At 38.5% G+C, this 18399-nt stretch overlaps 1 protein-coding gene across 1 annotated transcript; it reads left to right on the top strand.

The window, feature by feature from the left end:
• Window positions 1-6068: 6068 nt before the first annotated feature.
• LOC306769503 (receptor-type tyrosine-protein phosphatase eta) lies at window positions 6069-17905 on the top strand (the record flags this gene model as incomplete). Its single annotated transcript, XM_079258129.1, has 22 exons — window positions 6069-6162; window positions 6246-6500; window positions 7460-7735; window positions 9036-9311; window positions 9395-9661; window positions 9744-10010; window positions 10174-10443; window positions 10531-10650; window positions 11211-11345; window positions 11448-11600; window positions 12829-13024; window positions 13284-13399; window positions 13500-13587; window positions 13673-13759; window positions 13915-14002; window positions 14326-14416; window positions 14548-14624; window positions 15071-15205; window positions 15361-15477; window positions 17155-17315; window positions 17426-17561; window positions 17650-17905. Coding segments are annotated over 22 exons (3546 nt in total), but the record flags the coding sequence as incomplete, so codon positions are not given.
• Between the last annotated feature and the right edge of the window lie 494 nt (window positions 17906-18399).

The raw sequence follows: 18399 nt of genomic DNA, 5'->3' as shown, positions 1-18399 counted from the left end.
TTAGAGAAATAGAGTAAGGTATGATTGTTGCTGAATGAAGAGCTCACATCTTGTTTTGTATTCGACATCTGCAGTTTTTAAACATTTATAGTTAATTCTGTCTTTCTTCCCTTATTCCTCTTTTTCCATTTTGATATAATGTTTATGAAGTCCTAAAGCCGTGTGTTTCTGCTTTCAGCGTGTCCGCTCTGAGTTTCTGCCAGTACTTCAGCTCACTAACAATATTTCTTGTGTCACTGTCTGTCTCAGAACCTGATGTAATCACCAATCTGACTGTTACTGAAATCACTACCTCCTCTATATCTCTGAACTGGAGCAAACCTTCTGGCAACAGCATGTTCTATAAAGTAGAGTGGAGGGCTGGAAATGAAAGCAGGAGTGTTAACGAGACTGAAACAGATATAAGCATAACTAACTTGACTGCTGGTGTCCAGTATGAAATAAGTGTCACTGCTGTGGCAGCTGATAATCATACTGAAGGACAGAAAATGACTGTTTTCCAGTACACAAGTAAGTTAGCATTTAAATGGTTCATCATGTCAGGAAGAGACAGTGCTATTGATGTTTATTATTTAGACAAACTAACGGTTTTATGTGCAAACAGAGGCCACCAACTCCAAACAGTGTAGCTGATGGTCACACCGAGGGAGCGAATATTTCTCTGACTAAGTACACAACTAAGTACACACAGGTTTTTCATGCACTGTATGATGAAGATGGAAGGAAACCACTTTTTTTATTCAGTGCCGTTGATGGGTGGAAGCATAAATATCACATATGTAAGCATATTCAGGCAGGTTGCTCAGTGACATGTCTGGTTTCCTACTCTGACTTCATGGATGAGTGACAGGGCAGACCAGTATATCTTCTACATTCTGCTTCATCATGGAAACATGATTTATTAATAATTTTCTATTCTTTTCTAATCACACAGCCTAAATTCATCCTGAATCTGATTTTAAATGTTCTTGAATTAGTTTTAAATCCATGAAATGACCTTATTCATTTCTGTCAAGTCAATTATATCACCACCCCAGTGTGAATAATGTTTATAAAATAATGTCTGAGTTGTCTACAGGAACTTTTATATGTTACAATCACCTACTACATATAGTTTCTTGTCATTGCCTTGAGTCTGGTACGTTGGAACACATTTTAATACATGGATATGTAACTATCTTACTGTGTGGTTGGATTAATGGTGTCCTTGTTTGTGTTTTTTTTTCCTCTGCCATCCTTTCTTCATGTTTCTCCTGCAGAACCAGGCAAAATTACTTTTTTTTTTTTTTTTTTTTAAGTTTTCAAATGTTCCTGTTTGTAATTATCTCTGGACATTTGCATCTCACACTGAATTCCTATGTGTTGCATTCATGAAAAATAGAAAGAAAATGTCCTTGATTGCCAGGACATTGGTGCTTTTGCAGCCATCAACAAGACTTCTTAATTCTACCACAATATACATGGTTGCTTTTATTAATCTATTTGTCATATTAGCTGTTTTAGCCACAATGCAACAAAGGAAAATCTAGTTGCTGTCTCATCTGAATGGTAACGTTTGCACTACAGCATGCATCGTTTTTCATTTAAGGGGAAAGTTTGTGTCACGTCTCTCTCAAATTTGAAAAACACTGAAGCGCTGAAGATTTACCATGAAATGTGTTGCATTTACAAGCATTTTGCCATCTCCAGATGTGACCCATTCTTCTTTTTTTATTGACAGGACCTGAAAAGCCCAACAACCTGACTGTCATAGACACTGGAACTGACTCCTTGAACATCAGCTGGATTTTGTCTCAAGGAAAGGTCGACTATTATGTGGTTAACCACTCCGACACACAGCAGAACTTTCTGAGTTCCACAAATACCACCAACACCTCAGCCAGCTTCATCAGTTTGCAGTCTGGGACAGCGTTTGTTTTCACAGTGACTGCTGTAGCTGGACCCTACGAGGACACATCTAGCCAAGCTACATTTGCCACTAGTAAGTTCATTTACAATAATATCTCAAAAAGCATCAGTTCCTCCCTAGGAGGCCTTCAGGACCAGTTGTCCTCAGAACTCCGAATTCCAAGAAATCTTTACCAGGAATGATGAATCGATCTCGGAATTCCAAGCTGGGAACTCATATAGCTCTTTTCCATTAGTACCAGCTTGTCTCAACACACCTCACCACAGCTCATCTCAACTTGGTCCAGTTTCTTTTCATTGCAGTTTAGTAGCTGGTCTAAAATGGGCGGGGTTTGTTTGAACTCGCTGTGATGTCATCAAGCTCTACAACAACTAAGATCGACGACCTAGAGGCATTGATATATCTGCTACGTGGTCTGTGACTTGTTTTCAGCAGCAAATTTAAAAAAAAAAAAAGTGCGAGTCAGCTGCAAGCAGCAAAACAAAACACCTTGGAGAAACGCAGTAGAAGCCCTTGAGTTTTACCAAAGGGAAGACAACCGGATTAAACAGCTGGCTGCAGAATCTGCACATTTTAAATACTATTATTGCATACAAATTCGGAAAAAGAAAATAAAAAATTGTCCAGGTTTAGAGGCAGTGATGCAGCAGAAAACTATAACATTTCCACCAAGTTTTCTTCTCCTGGAACAAACATTGTTTTAACCATTTTAGTCTGTTTTGACCAGGAAACTACAGCTTTGTTTTAAAGTTCTTTATTAAGACCAAAATGTTTATTCCTAGAGGCTAAATTTAAGTTGTCACAGTGCTGTATTAAAACTATCACCTGCAAGTCCTGAGAGGTAATTTTAGGCCTTTTGTTGACTTTTAAACCAGTGATGCCCGAGTGTGGTCCTGCAACTTTTAGATGCAGCTTCCCCACCTGAGTCAAATGAATCATCAGGATAAGATGAAATAAAACTAGGATGCATGAGCTAAAAAATTAAAGTGCAAAAAGAAAGTTCACCATCTCAGGCTCCAAACATAACTGTAAATTCAGCCAACACTTATTTCAAACCAGTCACAAATGCAAAGTACTTCTGAAGACATACTGGATTCCAGTAGCAGATGATTCATTTCAGCAGATGAAATGTGTAACTTAAGTTAAAAGGCGTTATTTTCTCCATGTAGCAGCTTGTTGAGTCCTGAATTGTTATTTTATGGCTGTCTATGGTTCAACACATACCTGTACATTTCAGTACTATCACTGATAATGTTTTACAAATGCATAATTTACAATGGCATTTATGATAGAAATATCAAGCTACTAATTTTTTTCTCCTCTTATCGTTTATTTAGAACCATATCCAGTGTCGGATCTGAAATCAAGCTCTAATTCCACCACTTCAATATATGTGAACTGGTCAATTCCTTTGGAGGCCAAAGATTATTACACGTACTTGGTTGAAACCCACAATTTTACAGGGGGATTTGTTCGGTCCCAAAACACCAGCGGTACCAGCATCGTTGTACCTGATCTGGAGCCAGGATCAAAATACACTGCCATTGTCAAAACAATAGGTGCACTCAAAGTTGCATCCACTGCAGTCAACACATCCTGTTACACAAGTAAGTACCTGAAGTTCATCATAAAAATAACAAAATGAAAAATAATGATACATTTTTTTGTGATATTAACATTCTGCTTTTATTTGGATCAGTGCCCAAAGCTGTGACCAACCTCACAACGCAGGAAGTGGGAACAACACATATCCAGCTGAAGTGGCTCAGACAAACCGACTTTAAGTTGTCCTATTCCTATCAGGTGGAAACGTTCCTGGACAGAGTGAGGATTCGAAACAATACCACAAAACAGGAGAATTTTACCGTGGATGGTCTGAACCCTGGAACGCTGTACACCATTTATGTGTCCGCAGTTGTGGAGGGGGTCTATTCTGACAAAGAAAAGCTACAGAGTCGCACAAGTATGTCTGAAATCACTATTTAAATTGAATTTATTCAGTCGCCTGCTGTTTTGTGATTACCTAGAAAGACCTCAGACAACTTTCCACTTTCTGAAAGTTGGAATAGAAAATGCATCGTGAGTTGAGGTGGGGGGATGTAGAGTGTACTGCATGTGTCAGATATTGATCAGCCAGATGGGGTGGCTTGGGCATCTGGTTAAGATGCTTCCTGGACACCTCCCTGGTGAGGAGACCCCGGGGAAAACCCAGGCCATGCTGGAGGGATTCAAATCTCTCAGCTGGCCTGGGAACGCCTTGTGATCCCCCAGGACAAGCTGGCAAATGTAGCTGAGTTTCCTGCTTCGGCAGCTGCCCCCGCAACCCAACCCCGAAAAAGCAGTAGAAAATGGATGGATGAAATTTAGACATTTAAAAAGGCAAATAATTTAATAAATCTCTTTCCAGAGTTTGAGGATTTATTTAAATCCTTAGATTTAAATTTAATTTTAATATTAATTTAAATTAATATTTAATTAATTAAATTAATTAATTTGATAAGTGATCTGGATTTGTTTGCAGGCTGCTGAAGGTTTGTACAATTAAAAACCTATCTCAAGAGTTTCCTTAAAACCTGACAATTTTTTCACCACCACAGATGTTTGGTAAGAGCATAGTTACTGTCAAATTTGTTTGCATTTATTTCTTAAATTTCACTTGTGTTTGTGCAAAATCAAGTAAAGAAATTAAAGTTATTATTAATTTTTTTTAACATTTATTTAACCACAAAAACAAAAAAAATTCCATTATGATTAAAACATCGTAGCCCTTTACATTACAGATCAGTAATTATACGGTAATTGTATGGTAATTTCATAGAAACAACAAAGAAATTACTCGGTAATTACAGATAATACGCAGCCCAGGAATGTCATCAAAGATATTTTAAACTGCAAGTACCACTAAGAGTGATCATTAGAGGCCAAACCCCACATTGAGACAACTACGCAGATACATTAACAAGTAGATCATCAGACTTTCTTGTTCATCCAGTCACAAGAATACAAGTTCAAGTTTTTGGAAATCCTGTATATTACATAGAAACTACTGATGTTGTTTCCAGGTTTTTAAATAGGATGTTTGCTGTAATGTAATATTACCATGTAATAACACCGAAACAAGTCATGCTTTACTTTACAGCCCTGATTCCCGGTTATTACATAGGAACTACTGATGTTGTTTCCAGGTTTATGTTGCTGCTGTAACGTAATGTTTCTATGAAACAAAATGGAAACACTAAATGCATATTTTTATAACCATACTTTGTGGTTATTACATAGAAACAAACCTCTTATAATTAGGTAACAATGATATTATCTCAACGTAAATGTTAATTTATTTAAGCATATATAGATATTTGATGACATTCCCGGGCAGCTACTAAGTAATTACCACAATATTAATATAAACATAGTTTCACATTTTTGCGAAATATGTTACCTTCCTATTGCTTTGGGTAACTGGCACCTTATTTCCTATTTTACATCAGCTCAAGTGTCTTTTCACCATGATGTTTCCAGTGTTACTACTAGGATATTACCTGGATATTTCCACTAGTAATTAGGATTTTACCTGTAATTAATGAGTAATTTCTTCTTTGTTTCCATGAAATACCACACAATTACATATAGTCTATCCTGTGTTGTTACTGGGATATTACCTGTTTATTTCTACTGGCAATTACTGCGTTTTATCTGTAATTACCAAGTAATTTCTTCTTTGTTTCTATGAAAATACCACACAATTACTATAATTACTATATACCAAAACATCTCTAACACGAGAGTCCTGGTCCAATAAGGCAGCAGTAAAACGCAAAAACATAGTTGCATAAGTTATTCAGTTAAAGCGCTCCAAAGACAGTAACAAGAGAACTTATTGAGATATAATAATAATCATTTCCAGTTTGGATGCACTTAAGTCAAGTAGAAGGTGCAGAGTGAACAAAATGAGCAGAAAGCAGCAGCTGCATGAGCTTGTATTTAATGTTTTACAGCTCCTGGACAAGTTCCCAACATTACAGCCGTAGGAACGACGACTACCCTGACGGTGAACTGGACTAAGGCACCTGGGCAGGTGTCATCGTACTCGGTTGAGCTCTACAGAGACAGGGAGTTGGAGAAAAACACAAGTCTTAGCAAAGACACTGTAAACACTGAATTTACGGGCCTGAAACCAGGAGTTCTTTACTGTGTGAATGTGATTACCTTGAGCGGAAGCGCTAACAACAGCCTTAGCATCTGCAATGCAACATGTGAGTAACGTCGACGTTTTAGCTTGTGATTCATCATGTTTTCACTTGACTGATGTGATTCCTGTATTCTTTCATCTGTGAAGTTCCTAACCCACCTGGCCCCATCACGGTGGACTCTCAGTCTGTCAACTCCATAAATTTCACCTGGCAACCTCCGGTCAACATGGACCATAATCAGTATAACTTCAGCGTATCCAATGACACCTTCTCTATTCCCACCCAAAACAACTGGTACCAGCTGACAGGTCTCCGTTCAGGAAGCCCTTACAGCATCTCTGTAGTTACTGTTGGTGTGTTGGGGTATACGAGCACGGCAGTAACGGCCCAAAACTACACACGTAAGTCACTAAATACTAATACTCATTACACACAGGTTATTACTTTGGATTAAATCAGTACTGCTTTAGGATTTTTATTATTTTATGGATCAATTTGTGACTTCTTCCTTCTTCTTTTTTTTATTCTGTTAAGTACCAGTAGTACACATTTCCACCAAGTTTTCTTCTCCTGGAACAAACATTGTTTTAACCATTTTTAGTCTGTTTTGACCAGGAAACTACAGCTTTGTTTTAAAGTTCTTTATCAAGACCAAAATTTTTATTCCTAGAGGCTAAATTTAAGTTGTCACAGTGCTGTATTACAACTATCACCTGCAAGTCCTGAGAGGTAATTTTAGGCCTTTTGTTGACTTTTACCATCACCGAGGCACAGTGGTTTAGTGGTTAGTGGCAACTTCAGAACAATAAGGTTGCTGGTTTGCACCCTCTGCTGCGGTGGATTGAACAGTGACCTTTTTTGTGTTGAGTTTGTATGTTGTTCCTGCACTCCAGCCTCCTCCCACCAACAAAACATACACGTTACGTTTGGATAAAGTGTCGGACAAATGACATCAGAATGAAACAGAATAGTGTCGGGACCCCCTGAGATTGTATTTTATCCTGTATGAATTGTGTTAGTCTTTCTAATTATCAATCTACTTAAAGAGTGGTTATTTCTATTATTACAAGATTACTGTTCTTATTGTATTATAGTTTCAATTATGGCTCACAGTAACATATTTTGTGTATTATTTTGTTTGACGGCAGAAAAAAAAGACAAAAAACCAGAAATCTTTACATTCCTTCACTGAGCAGTTGTTGCTAAAACATGACATGCACATTCCTCTCTGGAAAAATGGTTAACTTATCATGCCTGTTTGGTGAAATAAACTGGTAGTATTACAGTCACAGGACTTTTAGGACATTTGACATGAAGTTTGCTTCTGATTGGCAACATCTTTCCTGTCTCGCCTTCTCAGGACCACATAGTGTAAAGGATCTGAACTGGACAGAAGTCACCACAGATTCTGTGACTTTGGTGTGGGAACAGCCAGAGCAGAAAACAAACTACTCCTATGAAGTAAAGGTCAAACGTCCCAACGATGTTCCACCTGTGACAGAGTCTCCAAACATTACTGCTAACACTAATATAACTATAGATAATCTTCAGTCTGGGAGCAACTACAGCTTCACCGTCACGTCCCAGGCTGCAGACGGCACCCAAGGAGAACCCAGGACCGTTTCCTTATTCACACGTATGTTTTGTACATTTTTTCTGAAATAGGTCTATTGATTGATTTATGTTGTGTTACAATTAGGGATGCACCGATACTGATTCAATTATTGTGTAACGCCCCGATACCATGAGTGTGTATCTGCATTCATTGTTCATAAAAGTATTCTGATACAAACTTAAGGTGTTATTACGTCTTAATGTGTGTTTTTTTTTAAACACACGAACAACAAAGTTATTCCTCATTCATATCACAAATACGAATTTTCTCGGTGAGGCAAGCTGATTTCGGGCTCGTAGGTGCCTTGTCACAAACTTTATCAGATAGTTTTCCAGCCTTACATTTAGAGGATGCTGCAGAAACAGACATCTGATCAATCACAGAATCATCTGCTCAGTCATTGCATCTGACATTCTGGTCCACACCAGTAAACTGTAATGGGAACTATTAGTTGTCATTTTGGCAAGTACTCCAATGTAAATACTGACATGTAGAAGGTTCAAACTGGGCCTTTCTGTGTGAACTTTGCATGTTCTCTTTGTGTAGGAGCCATAAATGTGATTGACTTTAATATTTAGGAGTATGCTGGTGTGTGCACACTTGATTGGCACTTAGGTAGTGGGCGTGTCACTTTGGTGTGTGTATTCTGTGCTTACAAATAGTTTTACACTCACCTGGGCACATCACCAGCCTTGGAGGATGTAGGGGTGGGGTGAGCTTGGGAGTAAATTTAATTGTTGATTGCAAGTTTATGTAAGTTGTGCACCTCTTTCTCTATGCATTGTTTTATTTTGTTGCATATGATAAATAATATTAATGGATTTTATTTTGCTGTGACACTGAAAATAAACAAATTGTGAGACAAAAAAGTTACACCTTAGTGTGCATCAGTTTAGCAGGACAGCAAACACCCTTTGGGTTCTTCAGCTTCCTCCCGCTGCTAAAATACATGCGTGTTAGGTTAACTGGTCACTCTAAAATCTCCTGGAATGGTTGTTTTTCTCTATTTTGGCCCTGCAATGGACTGACAACCTGTCCAGGGTGGACCTGCCTCTTGCTGGGACAAGTTCCAGCTTCCCTGAGACGCTGAACTGAACTAAGCAGTATCGGTGCATCCCTAGAAACATTTTACATTTTGTATTACAGAGTGGAAAACTATGCAAATGCAGTCATTTAGTTGAAAAAAAAAAAAACACACATCTAGAGATTTTCCTTGGTACATCATTTCACATGTAATGCCGGCGTGGTGCGCTGCAGTAGATGAGTTTGTACCTGTCATCTTCTCTGCTGACTCACTTCATCTCTTCTTCTCGCCTCTCAGAACCATTTAGTGTTACAAATCTGAGCCGGACGGAAATCACTACACACTCAGTGATCTTGGTGTGGGACCAGAGAGAGAGGAAGGCACAGTACTCCTATGAAGTAAAGGCCCAGGGTCCTGATATTGCCTCACATCAGAACGTGACAGTATATATTAGTACTCATACTAATAAAACTATAATGAGACTTCAGTCTGGAAGCAAATACAACTTCACCGTCACGACTCAGGCCGCAGACGGCACCCGAGCAGAACCTGTGACCGTTTCTTACTTTACACGTACGTACTGATCATCACTTGGTAAACTGACTGATTGCTTGACTCTTGCTGGTAACAATAAGCAACTCTTTTTGTGTTTTTAGGACCACATGGCATCACAGACTTAAGAACTGAAGCCTTAAACGTATCTGCTCTTTTCATAAACTGGACAAAACCATTCGAGTACAGGAATGACTATAGATACCAGGTGGTGACAACGTGCTGCAACATCAAAAACGAAAACCACAACTTGACAACAGAAAACATCACAGTCCCAGGGCTCACCCCCGGAAACAACTACACCGTCTGTGTTGTTGTCATGGCAGCAGATGGCATTAAAGGGGAGAATAATTGCGCATCTCAGTACACCAGTAAGCCTCTTATGGGTCATTTCTCTTTTTCAACTTGTCCAGGTTTGACCTGCTTTAATTGTCCTCATGTGAACATTCACAGAGCCTGAGACGGTGCAGCCCAGTGTCTCCAGTCAGAGCTCCAATAGTTCAATCCTGGTGTCATGGATCAAGCCTAATGGGAATGTGGAGCATTATAAGGTTCATCTGAACAGTAGTTACATAAATTTCACCAGAGAAGAAGAGCTGAGCCCGACGAATACCTCCTTCCTGTTCAGCAACCTGTCACCTGGAGTCCTTTACAGCGCCGTAGTGAGCACAGGCAGCGGACCTTTCAACGAACCATCTGAAGTCATCACCAATGCAACTTGTGAGTATGAAAACTAAAAATAGTTTCTTTTCCATCACAAAGGTTTTTATCCTTTCAAAAGAACTATGAGGAATAATTTGATTTAGCTTCACACAAATATGCATTTTTTTGTAAAAGGAAAATGTAGAAGTCAGTTTGTTGATGTGCATACTTGTCCTTGCAGTCCCTAACCCTCCTGGGCCAATTGAGATCCTGAACAAGACAACCGGCTCCATTGGATTTAGATGGGAAGAAGCGCCTCTAATGACAAGACCATTTTTCCACTATGAAACACAAATTCAGAGAGAGCAAAACATTATTACCAACAACACACCCAGCAGCACATTTACCTTTTCCAACCTGTCCTCTGGGACTTCCTATAACATCTCTGTGAGAACCGTTGGACCTCTGAATTTCACAAGCAAGAGTGTAAACATTCCCATGATCACAACAAGTAAGGATTTTAGTTTTGTATGCATATTTTTTCATCTTTTCCATATGCATGGTTGGGATTAACATTTGCATGTTTTTTACATTTGAGGACCGCATAGCGTGATCTCTCTGGACGCCACTCCCCAGGTAGCAGCGATTCAGGTCAATTGGTTGCAGCCTGTTGAGTACAAAGACAGCTATTCTTACAATTTGACCTGGGAAAAGTCGGATGGGGTTGTTAACAACAGCGTCGTAAAGGAAACGAATCATTTCATCAGGTACCTGCAACCTGGAAGCCAATATAACATCACTGTCACCACTGTGACCTCCGATGGAACGCAGGGTGCTCCGGAAAGACGTCACATCTGCACAAGTACGGCCAAAAAAACTTCTTTTTTTTATTAACTCTGTGTGTACCAGCTGCTTTTTACATTTGCCTCAATGCAAAATTCAATAAATTAATAAATTATTGTGCAGGTAAATTAGTAATAAAATGAGTTTTATGTACACTAATGACAACTGAATCTACATTAAAGTCTTGAAGATCATAAGATAAGAAGCAAAACAGTAAAAAAAACTTTTCTTTTTCAAAGCAAATAGAAAGTAATATGATGTATTAAACCTTTTTTAACATTTATTTCTGTTTCCTTGCAGATGCAAGTCCCGTAAAGAATCTCAAATGCGACACTGCAAACTTGAAAGAAGCACAAATCTTTGTGACCTGGAACGAACCTGATGGTCAGAGCTCTAACTTCCGGGTTGTCCTGGAAAACAACGAGCTATTTCTTAATTCCACTGCCAACTGTTGCAGCTACAATTCTTCCAAACTTAAACACTATACTGGCTATATAGTACATGTAACGACTCAAAGCTGTGGAAATCCCAGTACACCTGAAAATTGTACACGTCGTACAGGCATCACAAGTAAGTTCTTATCTGTAGAGGTCTGTGCAGATTTTTAGATTTTTTAGATCCCCTCTAAGTACAATAATGTAATTCATTTTTATTTTGCTTTCTTTTTGGAAGATCCTCCCCTTCCACCAAACAGTAAAAACCTATCAGATGTTAGTACAAAGAAACACAACACGTTCACAGTTAAGATTGACAGCCTCCTGCTAGATCAAACGAATGGACCGATCACACATGTTGGTGTGCTGGTCAAACAAGCCGGCAGTGGAGGTAAGTTTCTTCTAATCACACTGAGGAGTGTGTTTTGCTGTGTTAATCAGTCTGTGCTGTTTATCAGTTTACATTGTTTAAATGGCTGAAACAGTGAACCCGTTTACATGCAGGCCATGAGTTATCAGATGATTCAAGTGGTTATGTCTTTATCCTTTATTAATCCTTCATCAGATTTTGAGACAAAGATTTTTTTATCCCAATACTCTGATTCATTGTGCATGTAGAATAATATATCTTATTTCATGCTTTGTGCAAAAGAACTGCATTGCTTCCCTCCACAAACAGCTTCTCTCCCTGAAAGCCCAGATTCTCATCTCGTTTTTAAAAACTTGTACTTGTAGCAACTTTGTTTCTGGACCTGATGATAAAACTTCTACATTTATGGCTGAAAAACTATCAGAAACTTCACATATAAGGAAGATAAAGAGGTTTTGGTGGATTATTTCACAGCTGCAACACAGCAACTATAAGCCCAAAATTAGCTTCTCTTACTGAGATAGTGCTAAGTTCAGATTTTTAATATGAAACGAGTTATGAAACAAATACTGTTCTCTGCTAAACAATGCTACTTCATTTATAGATATTATTGCATCTCCTAACATTTCTGCAACCTATTTCTCCTGAGCCACATGTGGCTCTTTATCTTAACCACGTTTGAATTGTGCTAAGAAATTAGCTAATTAAAAAAACACAACATTAAAACAGATTTACAGAAAAATAAAATCCCCACATTTGCTGAAAAGTACCAAAAAACGTAAACAGGAGTGGGTCGTGTCCAGATTTTATTGCAACTTTGTGTTTGAGCAGAGAGAATTTAGATACAAGTCTCTCTCAAAATGACAGGCGATGTATGAATCATAAGACTCACCTACAAATTATGAAGCAGCTTATTATCATCAGGAGGTGACTCCAAGACCACCATGATAAATACAGACACATGTTTTGAAAATAACAGGAAGTAACATCAGAACGCACATAGATCCTCCAAAATAAATCCAGTAATAACCGTAAATGTAGACACATATGTTTTTCAAACATCATATTTCAGAAGTGGTATAGTCACCTCTGATCAGATATTACAGTAATCTGATTACTCCTTGATATATGTGGTTGTGTAAACGGGCTCAGTGTAAATAAACATGATTTTATATGTAGATTACATTAAAAATAGCTGTCCTATGTAATGAAAAAATAAAGAGATATCTGTTACTGCTTGTCTCCTTAGGTGACCCCAGTTCAAAAGATTTGGGACGAAATTATGACGACTGGAAAAAAGACCCTTCTAAAAACTACCTGGCAACAGTTAGACAAATCACCTCCCAGTCACGCAGCAGTCAGGACAACCAAAACATTGTGGTAGGAAACGGAGAGACGTGGAATGACTACGTTAATGGTCCTCTGCAACCCAGTTCATCTTACCAGTAAGACAACAAACCACACTTTGATTAAAGACGCTTCAACTTGTATGTTTTCTAGTTGTATGTCCATTCTGTGTTTAATAAAAGTATTAATAATATGTCTGACACACTGTTTTTAAACTTTATTCTAGTAAATATGACTGCAGCAATCCCATCAAGATAATCAATAACACATTATAAGGATTAGTTTACTGAAAATACGAGTTTGGTAGATAAAGAAGATTAGAAATCTCTAAAGCAGGTGGTGTGTTTCATCCTTCAGGTATGCAGTTGTGCTTTTCACTGATTTGTCTTTGGATGGGAAAACTGTGAACGGCAGCCGGTCATTAAGCTCCGTAACAGAGTTCAGTGACGCTTTCCAGCTCAACAAAGATCCAGGTTCCATTTTCCAGAATAAACATGAGATTTTTCTAAAACATATTCATGCATATAACCTGTAAAAAAACTGACCAAACACAAAACTGTCTTAATGTTTTAGCTGTCACTGCGATTGCTATTGGAGCATCGCTGGGAGTTTTTGGAGTTCTCTTCATCATCCTCATGGGCTTCATCATCTACTGGAAAAGGTTAGCCACGTCTTCACTGATAAATAGAAGGAAAATGAAGCATTAATAGATTCAAGCTGTAACCTGATGACATATTGTCCTGCAGACTGTCCAAAAAAGAGGCATCTGACATCCAGATTCATTCCATGAGGCAAGTTTTCCATTTTTTTACCACATTTTATTCGTTGCAAATGTGAATTTAATTTCTGGCGACTGTTAAAGTAACTGTGACTTTTTCTTCTTTTTTTTTCTAGAGCTAAAGTGTAAGTATTATCCCTTTAAACCTAGAAGCATTGCTGGATTATTTGAGATGAAATCATCCACAAACTTTGTCGTGGTTTCGAGCAGGAGTGCGGCTGTGAGGGTGGAGGACTTTGAGGCTTACTACAAGAAGCAGAAAGCAGACTCCAACTGTGGCTTTGCAGAAGAATTTGAGGTAAAACATAAACTTCATATTTATAAGTTTATCAAATAATTTCCAACAATTATTTGAAAAAAAAAAGTTTTCATTTGCATAATAAACTTATATAATTTCACAACATCTGAAAATTTATTAGAATTCTTTGTATATTTACAATAAATTTGCCCAAAACACAATTCCAAAGTGTAGATCAAGACAGGATAAACATGCAGTAGAAAGAGTTTATTTATCTTAGACATTAGAGTCAAACACACAAGCAGGTGTAAGTGTGTGTACTCATATGAGTAAATAAAAACAGATTATTAATTATTTTAAATCACTTTTCTTTTCTTTTAAAGGACCTGAAGCCTGTTGGCACCGGTCAGGCCAAAGTGCATGCTCTGTCTGTAGAGAACAAGCCTAAGAACCGCTACAACAACGTGCTTCCTTGTAAGTCACTCTGCAAATCTGTTGCTTTCAGCGCTAAAGCTCCTCATTCTTCCATCAGTAACCGTCATCTGTCATTCAGACCATTAAACCAGTTATTTAATTTCCCATTTACACTCTTGTCCACCTTCTAGATGATTCATCAAGGGTGAAACTTTCTATTGTCCATGGAAGTCCATATGACGACTACATCAATGCTAACTACATGCCGGTGCGTACTGACTCCCACTAACGCAGCTCTCTGCCTCAGTCATGGCTTCAGTTGCAGCAAACTTCTACCTCAGCGACATGTTTTCTGATTTTCACTCCATATGTCACAAACCCAATGCCAATCATGTTGTATACTCAAATGAATCCACAAAGACAAGATATGTAATGTTTAAACTGATAAACAAATGACTTAATATAAAAAATATCCTGTATAGTATTCCAGATGTTTTTGTTTGTTTGGCACAACTTGCTCCAAAAATATCAGCATTGGTTGATATCGGTGTCAGAAATTAAGACTAAATTGATGTGTCAGATATTGTTAAAAAAAAAGCCTACATCAGACATCCCTAGCTTAAATCCATCGCATGTCAACCTTCTGACCTTCATCCACGTTTGAGAAACTCTGTTTGAATGTTCTGTATGGCTGGTTTGATGATCTGTCGGCAGGGTTACCTCTCCCGGAAGGAGTTCATAGCAGCTCAGGGTCCTTTGCCCGCCACAGTCAACGAGTTCTGGAGGATGATCTGGGAGAAGAACGTGCAGACTCTGGTCATGCTGACACGCTGTAACGAACAAGGACGAGTGAGTAACGACGACTAGCAGCAAGACAGATATTTCTGCAACACGTGTCAACAACCCCCGTTTTGTCTGACTACAGTTTAAATAAAGATTGTTGCTGTTTTTGCTTTAATAGCTCGCGCTTGCTGCAGCTGAATCGTCATCTTCCCTTTTTTCAGGTAAAATGCGAGCAGTACTGGAGTCTTGGCACCAAGAACTTTGAAGATATCACCGTGACAACAACTTCTGAGATACCACTTGATGACTGGACCATCAGGGACTTTGACATAAAAAATGTGAGTATCGAAGTGTGTGGTGGGAATAAAAAACAGATAATTAAAGTTACAGACTTCCGTTTGAGGTCTCCAGGGTTTTTCTCTCATCTTCCACCTGGTTCCCACTTCCCCATTCAGTCGACAGTCCCTGATTCTCCCTGCAGTATTTAAACCTGTAGTTTTTACTACTTACTGGTAATTTTTGACTTACTTGTCCTTGAATGTTGCTTTTGCCTTCATGCGCGTGTAACCTGATGGAAGTTTCTTTTCCATTTGTTTTACATTAACTGCTGCATAATTTTCTTGCCTATTTATGAACAAGCAAAGCTTATTTCCACCAGCCTACCTGTTGCACATGTGCAGTTAGCTCTGTGTTTTTTTACAGGTTACTGAATCCTGCAGCATCTGAGAATGTCAGTACAAGATATAAACTATAAGAAGAGCTCACTTAGACAGATGAGACGGCATTTCTTAGACTTAAAGTGGAACTATTATGTGCATTTCAGACTAATTTATTTTTATTTCTGAGACCAGAAGGGCTGGGATTGATGGAGTTATTTTCACAAATGGTTTATTTACCTCAGACCGACCCTCTCCGTAGGCTGTCAGATCAGCCTGTGGGCAAAACGAGTGGATTGAGACTCTTCCGCATTAAGCCCCGCCTCCCGCCACTGCACTACATCGGGAGCGCGCACCGCAACTGCTTTCGCCGTCATTGTAACGTCTCATAAACAGAAGGATTAGGCTAATATGAACTCAATAAAAAAAACAAAAAACAATGTCAACACATAGCATACAGCCCTACATGTTGGAACCTGAATCAGAGCCTGAAAACGAAGTGGAAAACAGCAACCCACAGCAACGAATGCAGCAGGATGTCTCTCTTTGGTAAACTCACCAGCCATCGTTGGAAATAACTTTATCCCACGTTTTCCACCCGCCTGATGTATTTGTACATGCCCTTGTTAACCAGTAGAAGGTAACCAATCACCGAACCTTATCCCCCGGGACGTCACAAGGATTTCCAAGTAGAAAAAACTCTCTAAAACGACGTGTTTTTCATCGCCATGGAAACCGAACGGAGAGCGTGCTTGAACTCAAACTCAAACTCAAACATGCGTTTAGGTGATAAAAAACAGTGTCGTTCACATGTCTGATGAGGATTCAACACTGTAACACTGTAGAAAGCTCAGAAAACTCGAAATACCATAATAGCACCACTTTAAAATGAATGCTTTAAATAGTACTACAAATTAGTTGTGTATTGTGTTTATATTTTGTAGTGTTGTGCAAAATAATTGGAAATGTGCAATATTCTCAGGTTGAGGGTTTTTTTTAAAGATATATTTTATGTATTCTTTGCTGTTTTCTCTTTACTGCTATTGTCTGATTAATTTTTGCACTTATTTTAATGTATCTTTTTAAATTAAATATTGAATTTTGAGCATTTGTTTGCACAAAAATTCCAACGGACAAACATGTATGAGTGGCAAATAAACTATCTGCATCTGAAAAATGCGGAAACCAAATGTTTTAAACGTTTTGAAATTTTCTGGAACGGTGTTGCAGAAAAATAAATTCTGTTTCTGTAACAGAACAGACAATAAAGTTGTCTTGAATCTTGAAACCATCCAGTCTCAAGTGCTCATACATTTTTTCCTAAATGTTAAGGTTGATGTTGTGCCGTTTGTCTTCCAGGTGAAAACAACAGAGGTCCGTTCCATTCGTCACTTCCACTTCACAGCCTGGCCAGATCACGGGGTCCCCGAAACCACTGAGCTCCTCATCAGCTTCAGGCACCTGGTCAGAGAACACATGAACCAGTACTCCAGACACTCGCCTACTGTGGTCCACTGCAGGTCTGACAAAACACACAAACCACATCCACCTGTTTTCATATTATTCACATGTGACTGCTTCAGAGATGGCAGAAGAAAGCTGTCTGATCTTCACTCTGTCCCTCTGTCAGTGCTGGCGTGGGCCGAACGGGAACCTTCATAGCCATTGACCGCCTGATCTTCCAGATCGAAAGGGAAAACACTGTGGACGTGTTTGGCATTGTTTACGACCTGCGAATGCACCGACCCCTCATGGTGCAGACAGAGGTAGCAAACTTTCACAACCCCTGTGTTTTTTTTTTCTCTGAAATGATTATGACAACTTGATGATGTTTTGTGTTTGACGCATCTGCAGGAGCAGTATGTGTTCTTAAACCAGTGCGCCTTGGACGTCATCCGGTCAAGAAATGGGACCAATGTGGATCTAATCTACCAAAACACGGCTGCACTCTCGATTTATGAGAATGTAGAACCGAAAGCACGTCTTCCCAGATGAAAATATCAGATCACATCGAGTTTTTCAGGACATCCTTCAAGTTTCTTACTTAAAGCAAGAATCTGAATGTGTGCACAAAGGGAACGATTTTTACAGACTGTGCCCTTATTTTTTTTTTTTAATAAGAGTCACGCTTTTAGCAAAAATCTAACAACATTTAGGATTTAAACCTTTATTTTGTTGTATTTATGATTTAAAAAGTTGAATATCTGATAATGAAGAAAACTGTGTGAAGATGCAACAGTGGAACTCACTGACCAAAAACCTGGATTATAAATACTTCTGCTTTGTATTTCTGTTTTATAAATGCATCATTTTCTATTGCACTATAGGTTTAAAATTTGCTTCCTACTGTATGTGACTTGCTGAATATTAAATTCTCAGGTAGTTTTTGGATACTGTATAGATATTTTTTCACTTTTGATGAAGAAAAATTTGGAATAGACGTGTACAAAACAATGCTGGTGAAAATACTGTGCCTTCTAACAGCCTGTTTGCTTTACTGCCAGTAGGGGGCACTGTTTCCTTCTTTTTTAAAAGATAAATAGGGACTATAAGAGATTATCAGAAGAGCCTTTCATTATAGACTTGTTTTTTTTTGCTTTACAA

The sequence above is a fragment of the Telmatherina bonti genome (assembly GCF_933228915.1).
Source record: "Telmatherina bonti genome assembly, chromosome: 2".
Taxonomy (NCBI): Eukaryota; Metazoa; Chordata; class Actinopteri; order Atheriniformes; family Telmatherinidae; genus Telmatherina; species Telmatherina bonti.
The sequence above is the reverse complement of the archived record's forward strand: the minus strand, read 5'-3'. Positions and strand labels throughout refer to the sequence as shown.